The sequence below is a fragment of the Oreochromis niloticus genome, linkage group LG3, assembly GCF_001858045.2.
Source record: "Oreochromis niloticus isolate F11D_XX linkage group LG3, O_niloticus_UMD_NMBU, whole genome shotgun sequence".
NCBI classification, from domain to species: Eukaryota; Metazoa; Chordata; class Actinopteri; order Cichliformes; family Cichlidae; genus Oreochromis; species Oreochromis niloticus.
The window spans coordinates 41,752,935-41,771,472 of NC_031967.2; the positions used below are offsets into that span (position 1 = coordinate 41,752,935).

Consider the following 18,538-nt stretch of genomic DNA (forward strand, 5'->3'; position numbering starts at 1 on the left):
AAAAAATTAAATATACGTTGAGAGGTTGCACAGCCAAATTTTTTCACAAGTGGCAACCCTTTATCTCTTATTTTACTAGTCTAGAGGTATTGCCTGTTTAAATGTACTTCTGTTACTGTTATATTCCTGTAATATGTTTGATGGTTGTGTTGATCTGTGGGACGGGGGGGTCTTTGTTTTAGAATGCTTTTTTGTTTAGTTGTTTTTTGTTGTTGTTTTTTCATATAAGTATATTTACTTAGGAAAATGAAGAAAGGTTAATTGTATTTTGGTGACTGCAAGTACTGTTGTTTTCTTTTTTCAATAAAAATATTTTCAAAAAAAATGTAATTGTTTGCCTTATTTCGGTGTTTTATTTGTTCGTGAGTAAATCGGGTTGGCTGAGATCAAAGTTATTAGATTATTAGATTAAATAAAACTTTATTAATCCATCGGGTGGGTTCCTCCGGGATTTTCACACAGCTGAATAAACGTCAAAAAGAAAACTGATTAAACAGAAGTGTGAGACGGTCGAGAATTTACGCCAGTGTCCTGTTATATTTTAGATAGCAAGGAGCAGACGGCCGAGTTTATTAAACTCCACCGACACAGCGGTGACGCAAATCTGAAGGCTAGACCGTCCCATTTCACAGCCTCGCACTTCCGGCCTTCTCGGTCTTCGAAGGACCCGGCCCACGTAGACCACGAAGGCCGGGTCCTCCGAAGGATGCAGCCGACGTTTTGGGACACAGCTACAGTGACAGCTTCTCTCTCATAGAGAAATCATGCAAATGACATTAAAGCTCGAATGAATTTAAGAAAATTACCAACATTTTAAATTACTTTCTAATATCAAGAAATTTAGAGGCAGTACATTTACAGGAATCGTTGTCTTAGGTTAAAGGTACCTGTACCCAACTGAGCCTGTCAAACTCAACAGATGAAAGCAGGTTGGAGAAGTCGTGTAGGAGATCAGTCGAGGTTTCAGGAGGCTGGTAGATATTAACACACCAACCTGGATTTTCACAAATTTATTTTAGACAATAATAAGTCAAAATGGGAGTAATACAGTTTAAATTACATTTGAAAACAACTGCTATTCCCCCACCACAGCCTGAGGACCTCTGGGCATTCAAGAATTAATAATCAGCAGCCCTATGGTTTCAGCTAAGTCTCCGTAACACAGAAGATTTCTAATTTCTTATAATTACAGGGATTGGAAAACTGTGGTATCAGGAGAATATGTGATTTGGAATTAGGTATAGCACGACCGTGACAGTGGTCCTACATGTCAGTAGGTGAAAGGCTGTTTAATAATAATGGTAGGAAAATGGCTACACCTGTACTGGAGGTCAAAGGAGTTTGCAAAGAAAAGCGTCTGGACTTCTTTAAGTTGCTTGAAGACGTTTCACCTCTCATCCGAGAAGCTTCTTCAGTTCTAAGGTCAAATGGCCGAGAGTCCCAGATTTAAACCCAGTGGGAGTATCCCCCCAAGGAGGGAACAAAGGACCCCCTGGTGATCCTCTAATCACATGCGCCAAGGCGTAAAAGCGGGTGTGGGACCTAATCAGCCAGGGTTTCGGGTGAGCTCATTGTGAAACCTGGCCCCACCTTGTCATGTGAATTCCTGAGGTCAGATGGCCCAGGATGTGAGTGGGCGTTAAGGCGTCTGGGAAGGGATCTCAAAACTGGATTATAGATGGCAGACAGTTGGTGTCGTAAACCACCGCCTCTGTTCAAAGATGGTCGCTCACAGTGGACATAGATGGCCTCTTTCACTCCTCTTTCAAACCATCTGTCCTCTCTGTCCAATATGTGAACATTGGCATCCTCGAAAGAGTGACCTTTATCCTTAAGATGCAGATGGACTGCTGAGTCTTGTCCTGTGGAGGTGGCTCTTCTATGTTGTGCCATACGCTTGTGAAGTGGCTGTTTGGTCTCTCCAATTCCCAGACGCCTTAATGCCCACTCACATCCTGGGCCATCTGACCTCAGGAATTCACATGACAAGGTGGGGCCAGGTTTCACAATGAGCTCACCCGAAACCCTGGCTGATTAGGTCCCACACCCGCTTTCACGCCTTGGCGCATGTGATTAGAGGATCACCAGGGGGTCCTTTGTTCCCTCCTTGGGGGGATACTCCCACTGGGTTTAAATCTGGGACTCTCGGCCATTTGACCTTAGAACTGAAGAAGCTTCTCGGATGAGAGGTGAAACGTCTTCAAGCAACTTAAAGAAGTCCAGACGCTTTTCTTTGCAAAGTCCTTTGACTACGATGACCTGGATGACTGAGAACCTTCACAGACACCTGTACTGGAGAGACAATAGGTGGGAATTTCAACATGTGACACTGTGGTAGTCTCACCTGAATCAGTAAAATCATAAGTAAACACAATCAGAAAGGACTCCCAGATAAGAGTTTATTTAAAAAGGAGCTTCAGAAGAGTTTAATTACTATGTTAGTGCAGGCAGCTAATGAGAACACAGGAGGTAGGAGCAGCTGACTAGTTGCTGGTTTGAGTCCCTCAGGTTGAGGAACTTAGTGTTCACCCTCTATAATCCCTATATACCTTATTTCCATGTTGTTAGGCTGGTCATTTAAAACAGTAGAAAAGGCCACAAAAACATTGTAAATAACAGCTCAACACCATAAGGCACGCACAATGGAAAAGTTAATAAAGGCACCCAGTGACGGGTTCTGTATCAACATCCTGCAACCAAGCAGACGATATGCAAATCAGGGGAAATCTTCAACTGAAGTAACGAAATTAAAACACATCGATAATGACCGACACATAAAAATGATTCTTTAACCAAAGCAGAGAGAGAGAAACAGAGAATCGGGAATCTAAAAAGCCTGAAGCAACAACGACAAATAAACAGCAATATGAAAGAAACCACAATCAATATACTGAGTCATCTGCATGAGTCAGAACAGGGGTGTGTGTGTGTGTGTGTTTGTTTCTCTGAGTTTATAGTTGAACATACGCACAGCAGTTAGTTTGTACATTTGATTGCATGAAAAGTGTGTTCATTGGGAGACTTCAGAGACAGGCTCTAAGCTGATGGCTCGGTTAGATGTTAGAAAATATACTCGTGTTTTCTGAGCTGAATTTTCATCCACTGGCTGAAAAAAAGAAATTATTATTTTTCTGCACTTTTGATTAGATTGTAAAGATTATGAGAAGTAGCTTAGCAACAGGTTTCTGTGACTGAAAGTCATGTGTAGCAGACAAAATCTTCCACAAACAAATTTTTATTTCATCGTAAATCAAAACAAAATCAAGAGGACCTTTTTAATACAAGCCTCATATTACATTAAAGTTGTTCCATAACACACTGTCCAGGTCTCTAATTTCCCCCAAATTACAGTAAAGCGTACATATTCATGGTACTCATTCACAGCCACACCTGACTTAATTAAATCCTTATATCTCATCATTAAAACACACTTTAGAAAAAAGTCTGTTATACCACACATGATAAAAACAAAAATACAAGAGTAATGAGTTACATAACCACACCAACATCGATAAAATACACAAAAATCCCCAGACATTTTCTCAAAGAAAATGAGCATGTATCCGTTCAGAATATGTAACAAACTCCACAAAGCAGGATTTACATTTAATAACTCTTCAGACTGACTCTCTATAAAATCCTTTACAAAGAAAGAACAAACACTGAAATTTTTTCCATCACTATACATGTAACTCTGTGTGAAATCATTTGTCTTACTCGGTGTGTAACATGATCTGAGTTTCATGTGTTTTAGTTTTCACAAAACAATGCTAAAACAACAACAACAACAACAACAACAACAACAACAACAACAACAACAACAACAACAACAACAACAAAAAGCCCCCAAAGGCCAAGGTTCATTTAATAACATTATGATCTTCTGCAGAGTACAAATACTCTCTGGTTAGGCAGAATTTACTTTCTGGTGTCACTTTGACGTCATTCTACAGTGTCTGACAATTTCATTTAGTACAATAAGAACATTTTGTAAAGATTGTCATTGTAATTATAGATTTATGTGATCAAGCTCAACAACAAAAAATGAGCTATGAAACACAGCAAGTGTGACTGACAGATGATCTGCAGAGAGGAAACAACAATGAGCTCTCAGTGACAATGAGTGGTACCGTGTACCTCGCTTCCACTGGACACTGTGGACGCTGTTGATATTGTTAAAAAGAAACTTAAAAATTGCCTGTGCTGGTTTGGTTTTATATAGTTTCGTCTGTTTATGCTATTTTAAATTGGTCTATACCTATTTCTGTATTATAAAGCACTTTGTAAATTTTGTTCTTGACATGAGATAAATCAATCTTACCAAGAAGCTGGAAAATAAGACACGCATTTTAACCAACTGTCCAATACTGACTTCTGACTATTTCAGTTTAATGAACGCTGCAGTGTCTCCATGATCTAAAAGCCGAAGTCCAGCATAGAGCGGCTGAGTGAATGTGGTCTGGACTCTGTGGAGGAGAGTCATGGTTTCAGAGACGCTGTAGAAAGACAGAATACCTGCTCTGTGATCCAGGTACACTCCTACTCTGGAGGACCGAGGACCTGAGATGTCAATGTGGATATTGTTGTGCCAAAGAACATAGCTGTTTGTCTCACAACATAATGACCAAGATTTGTCATTTCCACCAAATGCACACTCATCTGAGCTCCCTGCTCTGCTGATATTCTTGTATGCGACTGCTACATCAACTCCTCTCCCTCTCCACTCCACCTCCCAGTAACAACGTCCAGTCAGACTCTCTCTATTCAGGACCCTCTCCCATTCAGAAAATCTGTCTGGATGATCAGAATAAGATTGTTTTTGTTTCATAAATGTTGCTTTTTTGTTCCTCTCCGATAATAACAGATGTCTGTTTGCTGTGTTTGGATCCAGTGTGATTTGACGTGAATATTTTAAGAATCCAGCTCTGGTCTTTGGCTCTGGTGGTGACAGTAAAACATCCACTTCAGTGACTGTCAGTGAGATGTTTGTCCATTCCTCTCTCAGAATGTCCTGTAGTTTATCTCTGGTCTCTGACACGGCTGCTGTCACATCCTCAAAGTACCTAAGAGGACGAATATTGATGCTGGATGAGTGTGTAGACTCACTGAGTGCTGACAGTGAGGGGTAGTTGTGTAGAAACTGGTTGTGATCCTCTGTGTGTGAGAGCTGCTCCAGCTCGCCGTCTTTCCTCTTCAGCTCAGCGATCTCCTGCTCCAGCTTCTCCTGAAGCTCTTTGACTCGACTCACTTCAGTTTCCTGCTGGGATCTGACCTGCTGCTTCACATCAGAGCTTCTTTTCTGGATGAGACGGATCAGCTCAGTGAACATCTTCTCACTGTCCTCCACTGCTTTATCAGCAGAGCCATTGATGGCCTCCACCTCCTGTTGAAGCAGCTTCACATCTTTCTCTCGCTCCTGGATTCTCTGCTGGATGTGTAGTCGTCTCACCTCGAGCTCCTTCTGCTTCTCAGTCCTTTCTGCTGCAGCTGGGACTGTTTCATGGCCTTTATGTTCATCCATTGTGCAGAGATAACAGATACTCTGCTGATCAGTACGACAGAAAATCTTCATCACCTCATCATGACGAGAGCAGATGTTCTCCTGGAGCTTCTTGGAGGGGGCCACCAGCTTGTGTTTCTTTAATGGAGCTGCATCATAGTGAGGTTGGAGGTGTTTCTCACAGTAAGAGGCCGGACAGACTAAACAGGACTTGATGGCTTTCAGCTTCCTCCCAGTGCAGACATCACAGACAACATCTTCAGGTCCTGCATAGCAGTGATCAGCTGGAGCAGCTTGGAGTCCAGTCTTCTTCAGCTGCTCCACTAAAGCTGCTAACATGGTGCTTTTTTCAAGCGCAGGCCTCGGTCTGAAGGTTTTGTGGCATTGAGGGCAGCTGTGGATTTTCTGCTTCTCATCCTCTTCATCAAAGTGTGTTTTAATACAGTTCATGCAGTAGCTGTGTCCACAGGGAATAGTCACCGGATCCTTCAGTAAATCCAAGCAGATTGAACATGAGAAGGCGTCCAAGTCCAGCTTAATCTTTTTTTGTTCCATTTCACCTCTCAGTAACTATGGCTGTCTGACTTTTTCTTACAGAGAAATGAAACTAGTCTGAACGGGAACAAAGCTTTGACACGTCACCACATGTTGGTTACACCCATCTTAAAACTGCAGATGTGTAAGGGGGTGGGGGGTGGGGGGTCAATGAAGCGTGTGGACAGAGGGGAGGTCCTGTGTTTCAAGACAGGAAGCTAATGGAGTTGTTTAATATTTTCTTATATATATTTACAATATAGAATGAAAATCTGAATATAGTGAATGAACCTCAATTATAAGAATAAGAATAAGAACAATTTTATTTATCCCGAGGGAAATTCTTTTGTCCTGTACATGCTCAAAGCAACAGGGGAGACAGAGGAACAGATGAATAAGATATAAGATATACAATATATACAATAAGAACAGTGTACAGCAATATACATATATATATATGGATTGAAAGTCGAAATATACTGAATGAAATGCTCATTATGGCGCCATTATGTGTTTTAAATGTGTGATATTGATTAAATGTAATTTTTAATTCAATTTTGTTTATACAGCGCCAAATCACATCAATAGTCGCCTCAAGGTACTTTATATTGTAAGGGCCTACAATAATACAGAGAAAAATCCAACAAACATGTTACCCCCTTTGAGCAAGCACTTTGGCGAAGGTGGGAAAAACTCACTTTTAAAAGGAAGAAACCTCCAGCTAAACCAGAGGGGCGGCCATCTGCCTCGACCGGTTGGGGGTGAGTTGAGGAAGACAGGACAAAATGCATGCTGTAGAAGAAAGCCAGAGATTAATAATAACAAATAGCTAAATGCAGAGAGTTGTATAAACACAATGAGTGAAAAATGTGACTAAAGGAAAAACACTCTACCTACTGAGCTATCCCTATGTTATGATCTGAATCCTCAGGGTCACCTCATCCAGCCCTAACTATATGCTTTAGCAAAACAGAAAGTTTTAAGCCTAATCTTGAAAGTAGAGATAGTGTCTGTCTCCTGAATCCAAACTGGAAGCTGGTTCCACAGAAGAGGGGCCTGAAAACTGAAGGCTCTGCCTCCCATTCTACTTTTAAATACTCTAGGAACAACAAGTAAGCCTGCAGTGTGAGAGCAAAGTGCTCTAATGGGGTGATATGGTACTAAAAGGTCATTAAGATAACATGGGGCCTGATTATTTAAGACCTTATATGTGAGGGGCAGGATTTTAAATAATTCAATTCAGGATTCAATGAAGGGAAGCAAACACTGCAAGTATAAAAATCTGTAAATAAACATAGCAACACCAGTGACTTTCGCAAGCCACTGTACCAACCAGTGAAACCATAGAAATACCAACAGCTAAATATGGTAACTATGGCAACCAAAGAAACTGCAGCATCTGTTAATAGACGTGACAACTTATTCATGTCAACTTCTTCAGCTAAGCAAACAAGGAAAACTACTGCAACATTTGCAGTAAGACATGGCAAATTCTGATACTGAGCTAATGACCGAGACAAGAGCATCAGCTGCTAGTAAATTTGGCAACATCTTCAGCTAAATCAGTGTCCACCACACATCACCAAAGCATGGCAACCACCGCAACTAAACAAACTTCCAGCTACAGTATCTACTACTGTAAACATAAAAGTCCTGAATATAACAGTTGTCTGGTGGAAAAGTTCGTACAAGCATGCAGTGACAGTCTCTCCTCCAACTCCTCCGCCAGACGGGAAATGTACAAATGAGGGATTATCCCCAACAAGATATTTTTGTTTGCTTGTTTTTGCTAAACACATCAGTAATGACCAACAAATAAAATGTGTGTGTAGCATTTGTGTTAAATGCTTATGAATTTTACCAAACTCCTTTTTACAAAAAAAAATAAATAAATAAAAAAAAAAATTTAAATTTGCATTTCAATCTCCTGCCTATGTGTTTTGAGCCCGTGTGTGTTTGTGTGCTTGTGCGCTGCGTGGTGACGTAGGCACGTGCATACAGCACATGTGGTGTGGCAACATATATGCTATTAAATGTTAAGTCATTCGCTGTTCCACGAAATTGCTAATCTTAACCCATAGAACTGCTAAAAGCAGCTTTGTGAGCTCACTGTTTCGGGTTTGTTTTTGTTTAGTTTTAAATAAGAAAAATAATTTAAAAAAATCTACAGATTCAGATTCGTACTTACCTGTGGTACGATCGAGTACGGTGACGTCACTGCCGCTCATCTAATATGATAAAAAAATAAACTTTCTCAAAAATAAACAAGTGAGTCGCTGTGAATTCTTTAACAGCACTGAAAATGTTTTTGCCTAATAAAAAAGCTGTTCTTTTTTATTTGTTTAATTTTATTTTATTTAATACATAAAAGCGTGATTAGCCAAAGCAGACGGTAAAATGACTGCATGTATTCAGAGGAGTTGGAGAAGATATGTTACAGCTGTAGCAGAATGATCGACAGGTTAAAAATGTAAATGGACTTCCAAATATGAAAAGGATTGTAGAACAGTTTATAAAACCGGTGCAATAAATTCACCCAATCGCTAGCTGTGCCATTACCCAGCATACATCACTCACTCCATCAATGCAATAACCGATACAAAAATAACAGCCTGTAATTAGTTTTAGCTGCAGTAATTTTCTCTCAGATAGTTGCCTGCATTATATAATTTATTGTGTTCAGTATAGGTCGTTACAATGTGATTTGGAAAATGTCTAAATATACCGACAACAGGCACTTCCGCGGCAATCTCTTGTCGTCAATATACAACGTTTAAGGAGCAGTATAGTATTCAATCGGAGGACCCTTCACGTCAATTCCCGACGCGAGGGGGTACCCTGCGCGTCCATAAGTGAAGCAGAGGGAGCCTGACCATGCGTCACACGTTTGACGAGTTGGGAGTGAGAACGTGTTGGTTCCCAGCATGTCCTACCGAGAGGAGGCCCTGGGGCAGACCCAGGACACACTGGAGAGTGGCCTGGGAACACCTTGGTGTCCCCCTGGACAAGTTGGAGGAGGTGGTTAGGGAGAAGGAGGTCTGGGTTTCTCTGTTTAGGCCTGGATAAGCGGAAGAGGAAGGAAGGAAGGAAGGAAGGAAGGACAGACGGATACCACAACATCTGCAGAAAAGAATGGCTGCTTCTGCAACTCAACCAGTGACTAAAACTATAAGAACATCAGCAGAAAACAATGAAGAATTCTGTAACTTAACGGATCAATGAAACAATAGCTGCTATAAGTATTGTCTACTTTTGCAACTAAACAAACCTCAGACTACAACATCTCCTGTAATGAATGACTGAAACTACAGTATCATCTGCAGGAAAGCATGTTGACTTCAGGAATTAAATCAGTGGCTGAAAATATAACTGATGCTAGTAAATTTGTAAAGGAAGTAAAGCTAGTAAAGGAAAGCATGGATAATTCTGTAACAAATGAAGGAAGGAGACTGCAGCGATATCTGCTATTAGTCATAGCAATGTCTGCAACTCTGCTACTCCAAGTATAACAACATCTGCTATATGACACAAGAACTACTGCAACTAAATTTAGAACTAAAACTACAGCCACACCAGCAGCAAAGAGTGACTGTAACTAAACAAGCCTAAAACCACAGCAACTTCTGCAGCTAAGTTAATCATTTCAAATATAGTAACATCTGCTACTACTGTTGACACTGGAACTACAACCAAACAAATCTATCTATGATAAGATAAAGCAACTACTGTAACCATAAAAGTCCTGGATATAACGGTCATCTGGCGAAAAAAAAAAATCATACAAGCACGCAGTGACAGTCTCTCCTTCAACTTCTGCAGCCAGAGGAAATTTGTAAATGAGGGACAATCTCCAACAACATATTTTTGTTTGTTTTTGCTAAACACGTCACTCATGACCAACGAATCAAACCTGTTTGCTTAACCAAAGCAGAGAAAGAGAATCAGGATACGTCCAAAAGCAGCTAAACAGGAAGGACACAGAAAGATACTGAATCATCTGCATGAGTCAGATCAGGTTTTAGAGTGTGTGTGTGTGTGTGTGTGTGTGTGTGTGTGTGTGTGTTTCACTTGTTGTGCTGAGTTCATGGTTGAACACCTTTGTACTCTCTGACAAACACATCAGTTTTCTCATCTGCGTAATCACTGGGAGACTTTGGAGGCGGGCTGTAGGCTGCTCACCCGATCACATGTCAGAAACACTACATTGTGGCTTCTGCTGGTTTTTCCAACATGTTCTCATCCCAAAATGTAACATACTACGCTATGAGACAAATCGTTGGTATGTTACGCTTTCGGCCACTCAACACGTCTCTATATTATGCGTTCAGAAACAGGAGAGAACATGAGAATCATTTGGACTGAATCTACACATGTACATTTATTTTACTTTTTTTTTTTTTTTTTAAATAATGAATCGCTTTGGAAAACACTATCTAACATGATTAAGGTTGTGGTTAAGGTTAGGGATAAGAACACAGAAAACAGACCAGCAGAAAGTCTGAGTTATAGCCACACCTGATATATAAAAAAAAAATACCAGTAATGAGTTACATACGCCACAGCAGCAGATGATTCAAATCAAGATTTTCATTTCAATATTTCTTCAAATAACCAATTAACTCCTCTGTGTTAAAACACAAAAATTAACAACAAAAAAAGAGAGAAAATCAGCATGTATCAGTTCAAACATGTACCAAACTTCACACAGGAGGGTTTACATTAAGCAAGTCTTCAAAATTGAGTTTCTATAAAATCCACATCTTCTCTAGTAGAATACGTGTGACTTTGTGTTCTGGAAGGACTGAAATTAAAAGTCTTATTCAGAGTGTAACATTTGATCTGTGAGCTTAAACAATACTATTCATAATAAAACAATTATATTTATAATACTAGTGTCTTCTTGATATAAAAACTGTGGTTCATTAATGTTTGTTCATTTTTATTAGATTTTATGATCTTCTCCATACAAGCTAATTAGAAATTGTTTTCGGTCTAGCAGAATTTACTTTAGAAAAACCTTCTGGTGCCACTCTGACCTCTTTTCAAAATCTCCATCACTGTTGACAACAATGATGGAGACCAAAGAAACAGGAACTAACTGTCCCTTAGTGACTTCTGTCTATTTCAGTTTAATATCTCTGCAGTGTCTCCATGATCAATAAAAAGACCAAGTCCAGCATAGAGCGGCTGAGTGAATGTGGTCTGGACTCTGTGGAGGAGAGTCATGGTTTCAGAGACGCTGTAGAAAGACAGAATACCTGCTCTGTGATCCAGGTACACTCCTACTCTGGAGGACCGAGGACCTGAGAGGTCAGTGTGGACTTTCTTGTACAAAAATTTGCAACTTTTTCTGTCACAGCTCAATAACCAAGACTTGTCATTAAATCCAAATCCACATTCATCTGACTCTCCTGCTCTGCTAATATTCTTGTATGCGACTGCTGCATCAACTCCACCCCCTCGCCACTCCACCTCCCAGTAACAACGTCCAGTCAGACTCTCTCTACTCAGGACTTGATAATAATCAGTGAATCTGTCTGGATGATTAGAGTAAGTCTGTTTTTGTCTCATTAATGTCACTTTTCTGTTCCCTTCAGATAATAACAATTCTCTGTGTGCTGTGTTTGGATCCAGTGTGATTTCATATGAATATTTTAAGAATCCAGCTCTGGTCTTTGGCTCTTGTGGTGACAGTAAAACATCCTCTTCAGTGACTGTCAGTGAGATGTTTGTCCATTCCTCCCTCAGAATGTCCTGTAGTTTATCTCTGGTCTCTGACACAGCTGCTGTCACATCCTCAAAGTAGCTCAGAGGATGAATATTGATGCTGGATGAGTGTGTAGACTCACTGAGTGCTGACAGTGAGGGGTAGTTGTGTAGAAACTGGTTGTGATCCTCTGTGTGTGAGAGCTGCTCCAGCTCGCCGTCTTTCCTCTTCAGCTCAGCGATCTCCTGCTCCAGCTTCTCCTGAAGCTCTTTGACTCGACTCACTTCAGTTTCCTGCTGGGATCTGACCTGCTGCTTCACATCAGAGCTTCTTTTCTGGATGAGACGGATCAGCTCAGTGAACATCTTCTCACTGTCCTCCACTGCTTTATCAGCAGAGCCATTGATGGCCTCCACCTCCTGTTGAAGCAGCTTCACATCTTTCTCTCGCTCCTGGATTCTCTGCTGGATGTTTAGTCGTCTCACCTCGAGCTCCTTCTGCTTCTCAGTCCTTTCTGCTGCAGCTGGGACTGTTTCATGGCCTTTATGAAGAGAGCAGATGTTCTCCTGGAGCTTCTTGGAGGGGGCCACCAGCTTGTGTTTCTTTAATGGAGCTGCATCATAGTGAGGTTGGAGGTGTTTCTCACAGTAAGAGGCTGGACAAGATAAACAGGACTTGATGGCTTTCAGCTTCCTCCCAGTGCAGACATCACAGGTCACATCTTCAGGTCCAGCATAGCAGTGATCAGGTGGAGCAGCTTGGAGTCCAGTCTTCTTCAGTAACTCCATCAACTCTGCTAACATGGTGTTTTTCTCCAGGACAGGCCTCGGTGTGAAAGTCTTCCTGCACTGAGGGCAGCTGTGGATTCCCTTCTTGTCGTCTTCATCAAAGTGGGTTTCGATACAGTTCATGCAGTAGCTGTGTCCACAGGGAATAGTCACAGTATCCTTCAGTAGATCCAAACAGATCCAACAAGAGAACATTTCTCGATCCAGCTGATCTCTTTTCTGCGCCATTTCTCCTTCTCAGTAAGAGTGACTGTGAGTTTCTGTTACATAGTGGTGAAACTATTCCAGAAAATATGTGGACAGACTGGAGCTGCTGTGCTTCAGGTAGAAAAGGGAGGAGTTAACAGACTTTAACTTTTACCAGGAAGAACAGTTTGAAGTAGACACTGTTTAGTAACTTTAAACAACATAGGTCTGTTCATAGTTTGCATTTTTATCCGTTACCTCCTAATCAGTTAAAAATCTGTAAATACATAATCAGCAAATGCAAACAACACTTGCAAATAAATATATATTCAGCACCCAATGAGACCACAGCAACATGTACAACAACTGCAACTCCTGCAAATGAGTCAGCCTCTGAAACTGCAGGAATTATAAAACTGTATCTACAGTAATGGCTAAAACTAAACATGGCAAGTATCTCAAGATTTGCACCTACACTAACAGGTGAAAGTACCACTGCAATGATGGCACTATACCTGCAACTAACAACACCAACATTGTCAAGTCAGTGAAACTGAAATGACTGAAACTTGAGTAACTGATACAAATAAATTATACCAGCAGCTGAAACTGGTGCAACTAAATGAACTACCCAAGCTACATGACCGTCTGGTGCTAGTTATGGAAACTTCCACAACTTAATCAAACACTGAAACTGCAGAACATCTGAAACTACAGATGGAAAGTTAGGCAACTAAACTGCAGCAAGATCTAGTCAAAGTAAAGCTAGAGCAACTACTGTGACTACAAACTGCAGCAACATGTGGATCAGGCAACCACTTATGTGACAATAAAAAACTCTGATTTTAAGTTTAAGCCTTGCTGCAGAGTTTTAAACAGCCTGCAAATGTTCCAAGGAGTTTTTGTTTAGACATATAAACAGTGAATTACAATAGTCCAAACATGATGAAACGAATGCATGTATAACAACCTCCAGTTCAGTGTGTGACACAATAGGACTTAATTTAGCAGTGATAAGTGATAAAAGAAAGACCGAACCAGAGATTTGAACATCCAAAGTGAGAGCAAAGTCAAAAGTTACCCCAAGGTTCCTGATAGGCGATTTCACAAATGTCAAAAGGGGACCTAGAGCTTTCATCATCATAAGTGCATGTCTGTCAGGAACACAAACAAGGACTTCAGTTTTTCCTTCATTAAGTTGGAGAAAGTTGTCAGTCATCCAACTTTTAATGGAGTCTAAGCCCTTATTCAGAATCTTCAGCTTAGAAACATCTTGGGGCTAAAAAGAAATGTATAACTGAATTTCATCTGCATAGCAGTGATAGCAAATGTCCTCAAAGGGGCTCAAAATATGCTGAAAAGGAAGTAGCTATATTAGAAACAATAAGGGCCCCAATACAGAACCTTGTGGCACACCACAGGTAAGGGAAGTGAAGGATGACCTGCACTTAGGAACCGCCACAGAAAAGCATCGTGGAGAACCACTCCAAGACAGATTCAGATACACAGACCCAATATTTCAGCCTTTCAAGCTAAATGTGGCGGTCAACCGTATCAAAGGCCGACGTGAGGTCCAACATCAGCAGAACAGAACATTTTCCTGCATCATCAACGTATTACCGTTTTCAAACCTCATTTTCTTCAAGTAAAGCAACAACATCTGCAACTAAATCAAGAAGCATAAGACTGAGCAGAGCTACAGCATAAAGTTTGTTTTCTACAGTAACACACATTCTGGATTTTTGAAACATTTATTTTTACCTTTTTATTAACAATCCACAACAGGAAACAATGTGTAGGCACAAAAGTTGTTGTTTTTTTTTATTATACTGCGAGAGACAAAAAGGTTAAATTTAGGAACCAAATTCATATCAAAGCATTCACTCTGTGTGGAAACTCATTGCTAAAGCATGTAAACCAACACTGACTGGCTCAATGACTCTGACTGAACATCTTTAAATATTCAACATTGGCAGCTTCACTGGTGTTCCTCTCATTGATAACGATCTGGAGCAGCTCCAGATATAAGTCTGTCGGGGTTCCTGGGTCACGTCCACATCACCTGATGGTCCGGTACATCATAAAGTCGACCGTGGTGCATCGTGGGAACTTGCCGATCGAGCTCTCCTCCACAGGCGTGTAAACTTTGATCTGCCTCATGTGCGTGTCTCTCCCGTTCTGGTGGTTGGCCAGCACGGCGATCTGGATCATGAACGTGCTGATGGGCTCGTTTGTGCGCTGAAAAACACACACACGCGCACACACACACGCACACGCACACACAGAGTGACCGAGCATCAAGCCACTTCTTTAAAGATACTTATAATCTGCCAATTTTAACTACAACTTTCACCACCGGGAGGCAGCGTTTTACCAGCAGGTGTTGTTCTGTTTAAGTTCAAGGTTTCTGTTTTAGGTGCTCCCATTGAGAAGAATGTGCTGCTTAAATAAACATTACAACAGCGGTCCCCAACCTTTTTTGTGCCACGGACCGGCCTTTAAGGTGTCGCGGATAAATACAACAACAACAAAAAAAGGCAGTACCAGTCCCCCCCCCCCCCAAAGAAGAAGATTTATTCATAACACATGGGAAAAGACCCAGGGAAACCGATGAAAACCGATAAAAACGTTGAAAACCATAAATTTCACACCTGAGTCTCAACTCTCGTGGCCCAGTACCAGTCCGTGGCCCAGTACCAGTCCGTGGCCCAGGGGTTGGCGACTGCTACATTCATTAGACTGACTCACTGCTCCATCTTGTGGTACAAACTGGTATTACATAACAACAACACAGATGCTTTTCTTTTACATTCTGTTAATGTTGTAGTGACATTTTAAACATTTTTAACCATATTTAAACACATGAATTTACAAAAACGTATCTCTAGCTCCCCTGAGATTAAAAAACAAAAAAACCCCAAAACACTCAAGTATATGTTCACTGTCCAATCATAAGAGCTGTAGTTTACTGCACTTGGTGGCATGTAAAGACCCCCACAAGTCTTAGGTGGAGAAGCGCTGCCTTATTTTTCTCCATTACATCTATTATCCAGGAACAGTCCTTCACAAATTTATCAGACCACCGCCCAGTGTAAGGTTTATGCCACCCTAAATGAACAGTATTTTTAATTATCAAATTTACTTTTTATGTTTCTGTAATGGTGAAGTCACCAGTGTGTACAAGCAGAAGCACCCAGTGCTCATAAAATGATCATTTTTAATGCTAACAAATATTTTTTGGTGTTATCCATGAATTTTTTAATTTACTGTTTTACTAAAACCGAAGAATAAAAGTGGAAAGCACAATATTATTTTTGAATCAAGATTCCAAATTACATTTATTTGCTTGCATTTATGAACATAACATTCGACCACTATTACAAAGTTTTTATGTCTGAGTGCTGGCTCAAGTTTTGTTTGTTTGTTTGTTTGTTTACACATTTTTACAGAACTTCTTTGTTCTCTTGAGAATTAGATAACTCTTATTGTCATTGCACATTCACACTTAGTACAAAAGTACAATGAAATTGGAAAACTGTCCCCTGTCAGCACTAAACACAACAAAACACAACACAATAAACTTTAAAGTGGATAAAAAGTGCAAAGAAGGTATGAATAATAAATTAACGAATGAATGTTCATTGCACAATGAACTAATAATTTTGTTATCCGCTGTACATCATCATAACCACAAACCCTTCTGAAAGCCTACTTCTACAACCTGCACCTCCCTTGAATGCCAACTACACATCGGCTCAGCACAGACAATGAAGGCAGTGATTAAATGGTTCAGTACTGTTGTTTCCTTCTATAGAAACACTGAACAGTCACCTGCGGAGGGAAATCTGTACACTTCCTAATCAGTAGGTGTAGTAGTTAACTGCACAGCGACTTTAGTTCCCTGACTTTGGCCATTATGGGAAAAAGTGCAAAATAAGGGCACAAATGTCTCTCTCCGTCTTTCAGTCACTGTGGCTGGGTGTCAGTATTTTCATCTACACGTTTAAACAGACGGTAAGCCTGCAAATGTTCCACAGTGAGTAAATGACTGGATTCTGTCCCCTGATCGAAGGCTTTACATTCAGTTACACCCTGTCGACCAGAGACAATCAGAAATGCAAACAGAGACCACAGAGCAGGATGTTACAGAGTCCTGTTTTGGTAAAATGCAGCATTTAAAGGTTGGAAAAAAATTAATTCTTACCGGATTCATGAGAGAGATGTGAATCCATCCACTGGGCTCCACCATCTCTAGCTGCTGCAGAGGGGAAGACGAGGAAGAGGAGGGTCTGAGCGGTTTTGAAACCTCCGGATGAAATGTATTAACCAGATTATTTTTTATTAATTATTCATTTTTTGAGATATATACACAAAGCTTTACCCTGATTTCTTGAAGATTGTGAAAGTTATTGCCAACTCGCACCGAGATCTTACTTGGGGTGTAGCTCTCGTCTGACTTATAATCAGCATAAATGCACAACATCTTCACTGTCGTCCTCCTCCTTTACTCCACAGGTCACATATTAAAGAAAGTGAATTAATGACAAAGCAAAAGAGTAAGGTTCTGTCAGCAGCAGCACACACACAAATAAAATGAACAACACCTTCCAGTTAAAGATAATGTACATTTTCCAGGTTTACTTTAATTTCTCTTGTAGAGAAGCTGGAAAATGCTACCTAAACTGTATGTTGACCAGGTGAGGCTGCGACCCATCCGACTGCCAGTAGGTCTCCAGGTTGTCATCCCTCAGCTGATCCACTCCAAAACCTGGACACATAGAGGCCAAACACATCAGACTAGAATTGATCCCAACGACCTCTGAAATTGATCCAAACTAGGCAATTGTGCAGTAAGGCAAACTGCTTACTACGCTGTGGAAATGTGGATATGCATATGAACACCTCCAAAGAGAAAAATAACACAATTTCTGAGATTGTGTCCACTTCCTAAAGATGTTTACAGTCATCTGTACACACAGCAGACTGTGGGGGCTGAGGGAGTAGTTACCAGGTTTACAGGAAGAGAGGGACCACACCGCCTGGGAGCCGATCTCCCGAACCGTCCCGGTCCGCTCCAGCTGCTTCGGGTCAGCTCCAGGTGGTGTCTTGCTCGGTGTCGCCATACTTTAAAACAAAAAACACAAGTTCAGCCCACTCTGATGGAAAATCTGACGCGTTTTTCTCAAAAGGTTAATGGAGACCAGTAACCTAAGACCAAAGTCTATTCATGTTTTCGACATTTTAAGGTTTATTCACACTTAGTAAATACAACTTAATCAACGAAGCCAATATAACTGTATTTTACTAATAAGCTGACCATTAGGTAAAGTTCGGCTTATAAATATCACTACTGGTACCATCTGTTTTAACTAGATTTTAACCAGACGCAAACCTTTATGCATATTTTAAACATTTCGAGCTCTATTTCCATTTAATAGAAAATACAGAAAATGTAAGTCCTGTTTAGGAGTAAGGGGACCTTTTGGTAAACTTCGTCGTATAAATGACAAAGCTAGCGCATCCATTTCAGCTAAAAAGTGACTTATTTGGGGGTTATTTATGACACTAGCTAGTCGCCAGCAGCTGACATTTCTCAACTCTAAACGCTCTCAAAATCACTAAAACTCGATCTACGCCACAGTTATTGAAGCCGACTCACAGACGCGTTAGTACAGGTCTCCGGAGTGTCGTGTCAGTGGATCAGACATGCGGCTGCACATCCAAAATAGTTTAAATCCGTTTCTATTTACGCACTTCGAATCTCCCACTTTTTTGCGCCTCAGCGTCGCTTCTTATACACGTCAGCGCTGAGCAAACAGTCGC

General features: G+C 40.7%; 3 protein-coding genes across 4 annotated transcripts; all 3 read right to left on the reverse strand.

The window, feature by feature from the left end:
• Positions 1 to 3,219: 3,219 nt before the first annotated feature.
• LOC100705001 (tripartite motif-containing protein 16-like) lies at positions 3,220 to 6,118 on the reverse strand. The gene has a single exon (XM_019363310.2). It carries the CDS (start codon positions 6,053 to 6,055, stop codon positions 4,379 to 4,381), a length of 1,677 nt encoding a protein of 558 aa, XP_019218855.1. The 5' UTR covers positions 6,056 to 6,118; the 3' UTR covers positions 3,220 to 4,378.
• Positions 6,119 to 6,798: 680 nt separating this feature from the next.
• Positions 6,799 to 13,252, reverse strand: LOC112845564 (tripartite motif-containing protein 16-like). The gene is made up of 3 exons (XM_025904980.1): positions 13,231 to 13,252; positions 8,223 to 12,255; positions 6,799 to 6,826 (listed from the first exon to the last, which is right to left on the reverse strand). The coding sequence occupies exons 1-2, from the start codon at positions 13,250 to 13,252 to the stop codon at positions 11,159 to 11,161; spliced, it is 1,119 nt and encodes a 372-aa protein (XP_025760765.1). The 3' UTR covers positions 6,799 to 6,826; positions 8,223 to 11,158.
• Positions 13,253 to 14,450: 1,198 nt separating this feature from the next.
• anapc10 (anaphase promoting complex subunit 10) lies at positions 14,451 to 18,532 on the reverse strand. 2 transcript variants are annotated; one of them, XM_005461212.4, is made up of 7 exons: positions 18,375 to 18,532; positions 17,724 to 17,839; positions 17,393 to 17,483; positions 17,097 to 17,217; positions 16,920 to 16,973; positions 15,367 to 15,484; positions 14,818 to 14,953 (listed from the first exon to the last, which is right to left on the reverse strand). In XM_005461212.4, exons 2-6 carry the CDS (start codon positions 17,836 to 17,838, stop codon positions 15,374 to 15,376), a joined length of 492 nt encoding a protein of 163 aa, XP_005461269.1. In that variant the 5' UTR covers position 17,839; positions 18,375 to 18,532; the 3' UTR covers positions 14,818 to 14,953; positions 15,367 to 15,373. The 2 variants fall into 2 exon arrangements, with proteins under 2 accessions (XP_003456494.1, XP_005461269.1); XM_003456446.4 differs by lacking the exon at positions 15,367 to 15,484 and having other exon boundaries at positions 14,451 to 14,953; positions 18,375 to 18,528.
• Positions 18,533 to 18,538: the final 6 nt, after the last annotated feature.

Coding starts and splice junctions, on each gene's coding strand:
- LOC100705001 (XM_019363310.2), bottom strand. CDS start 6,055: ATGGAACAAAAAAAGATTAAGCTGGACTTGGACGCCTTCTCATGTTCA.
- anapc10 (XM_003456446.4), bottom strand. CDS start 17,838: ATGGCGACACCGAGCAAGACACCACCTGGAGCTGACCCGAAGCAGCTG. Junction 17,218..17,392: donor CTGGTCAACATACAGTTTAG/GTAGCATTTTCC, acceptor TGTGGAGTAAAG/GAGGAGGACGACAGTGAAGA. Junction 16,974..17,096: donor ACAATCTTCAAGAAATCAGG/GTAAAGCTTTGT, acceptor TCCCCTCTGCAG/CAGCTAGAGATGGTGGAGCC.
- LOC112845564 (XM_025904980.1), bottom strand. CDS start 13,252: ATGTTGGTGTTGTTAGTTGCAG. Junction 12,256..13,230: donor GTTGGTGTTGTTAGTTGCAG/GTATAGTGCCAT, acceptor CAGCTGCAGCAG/AAAGGACTGAGAAGCAGAAG.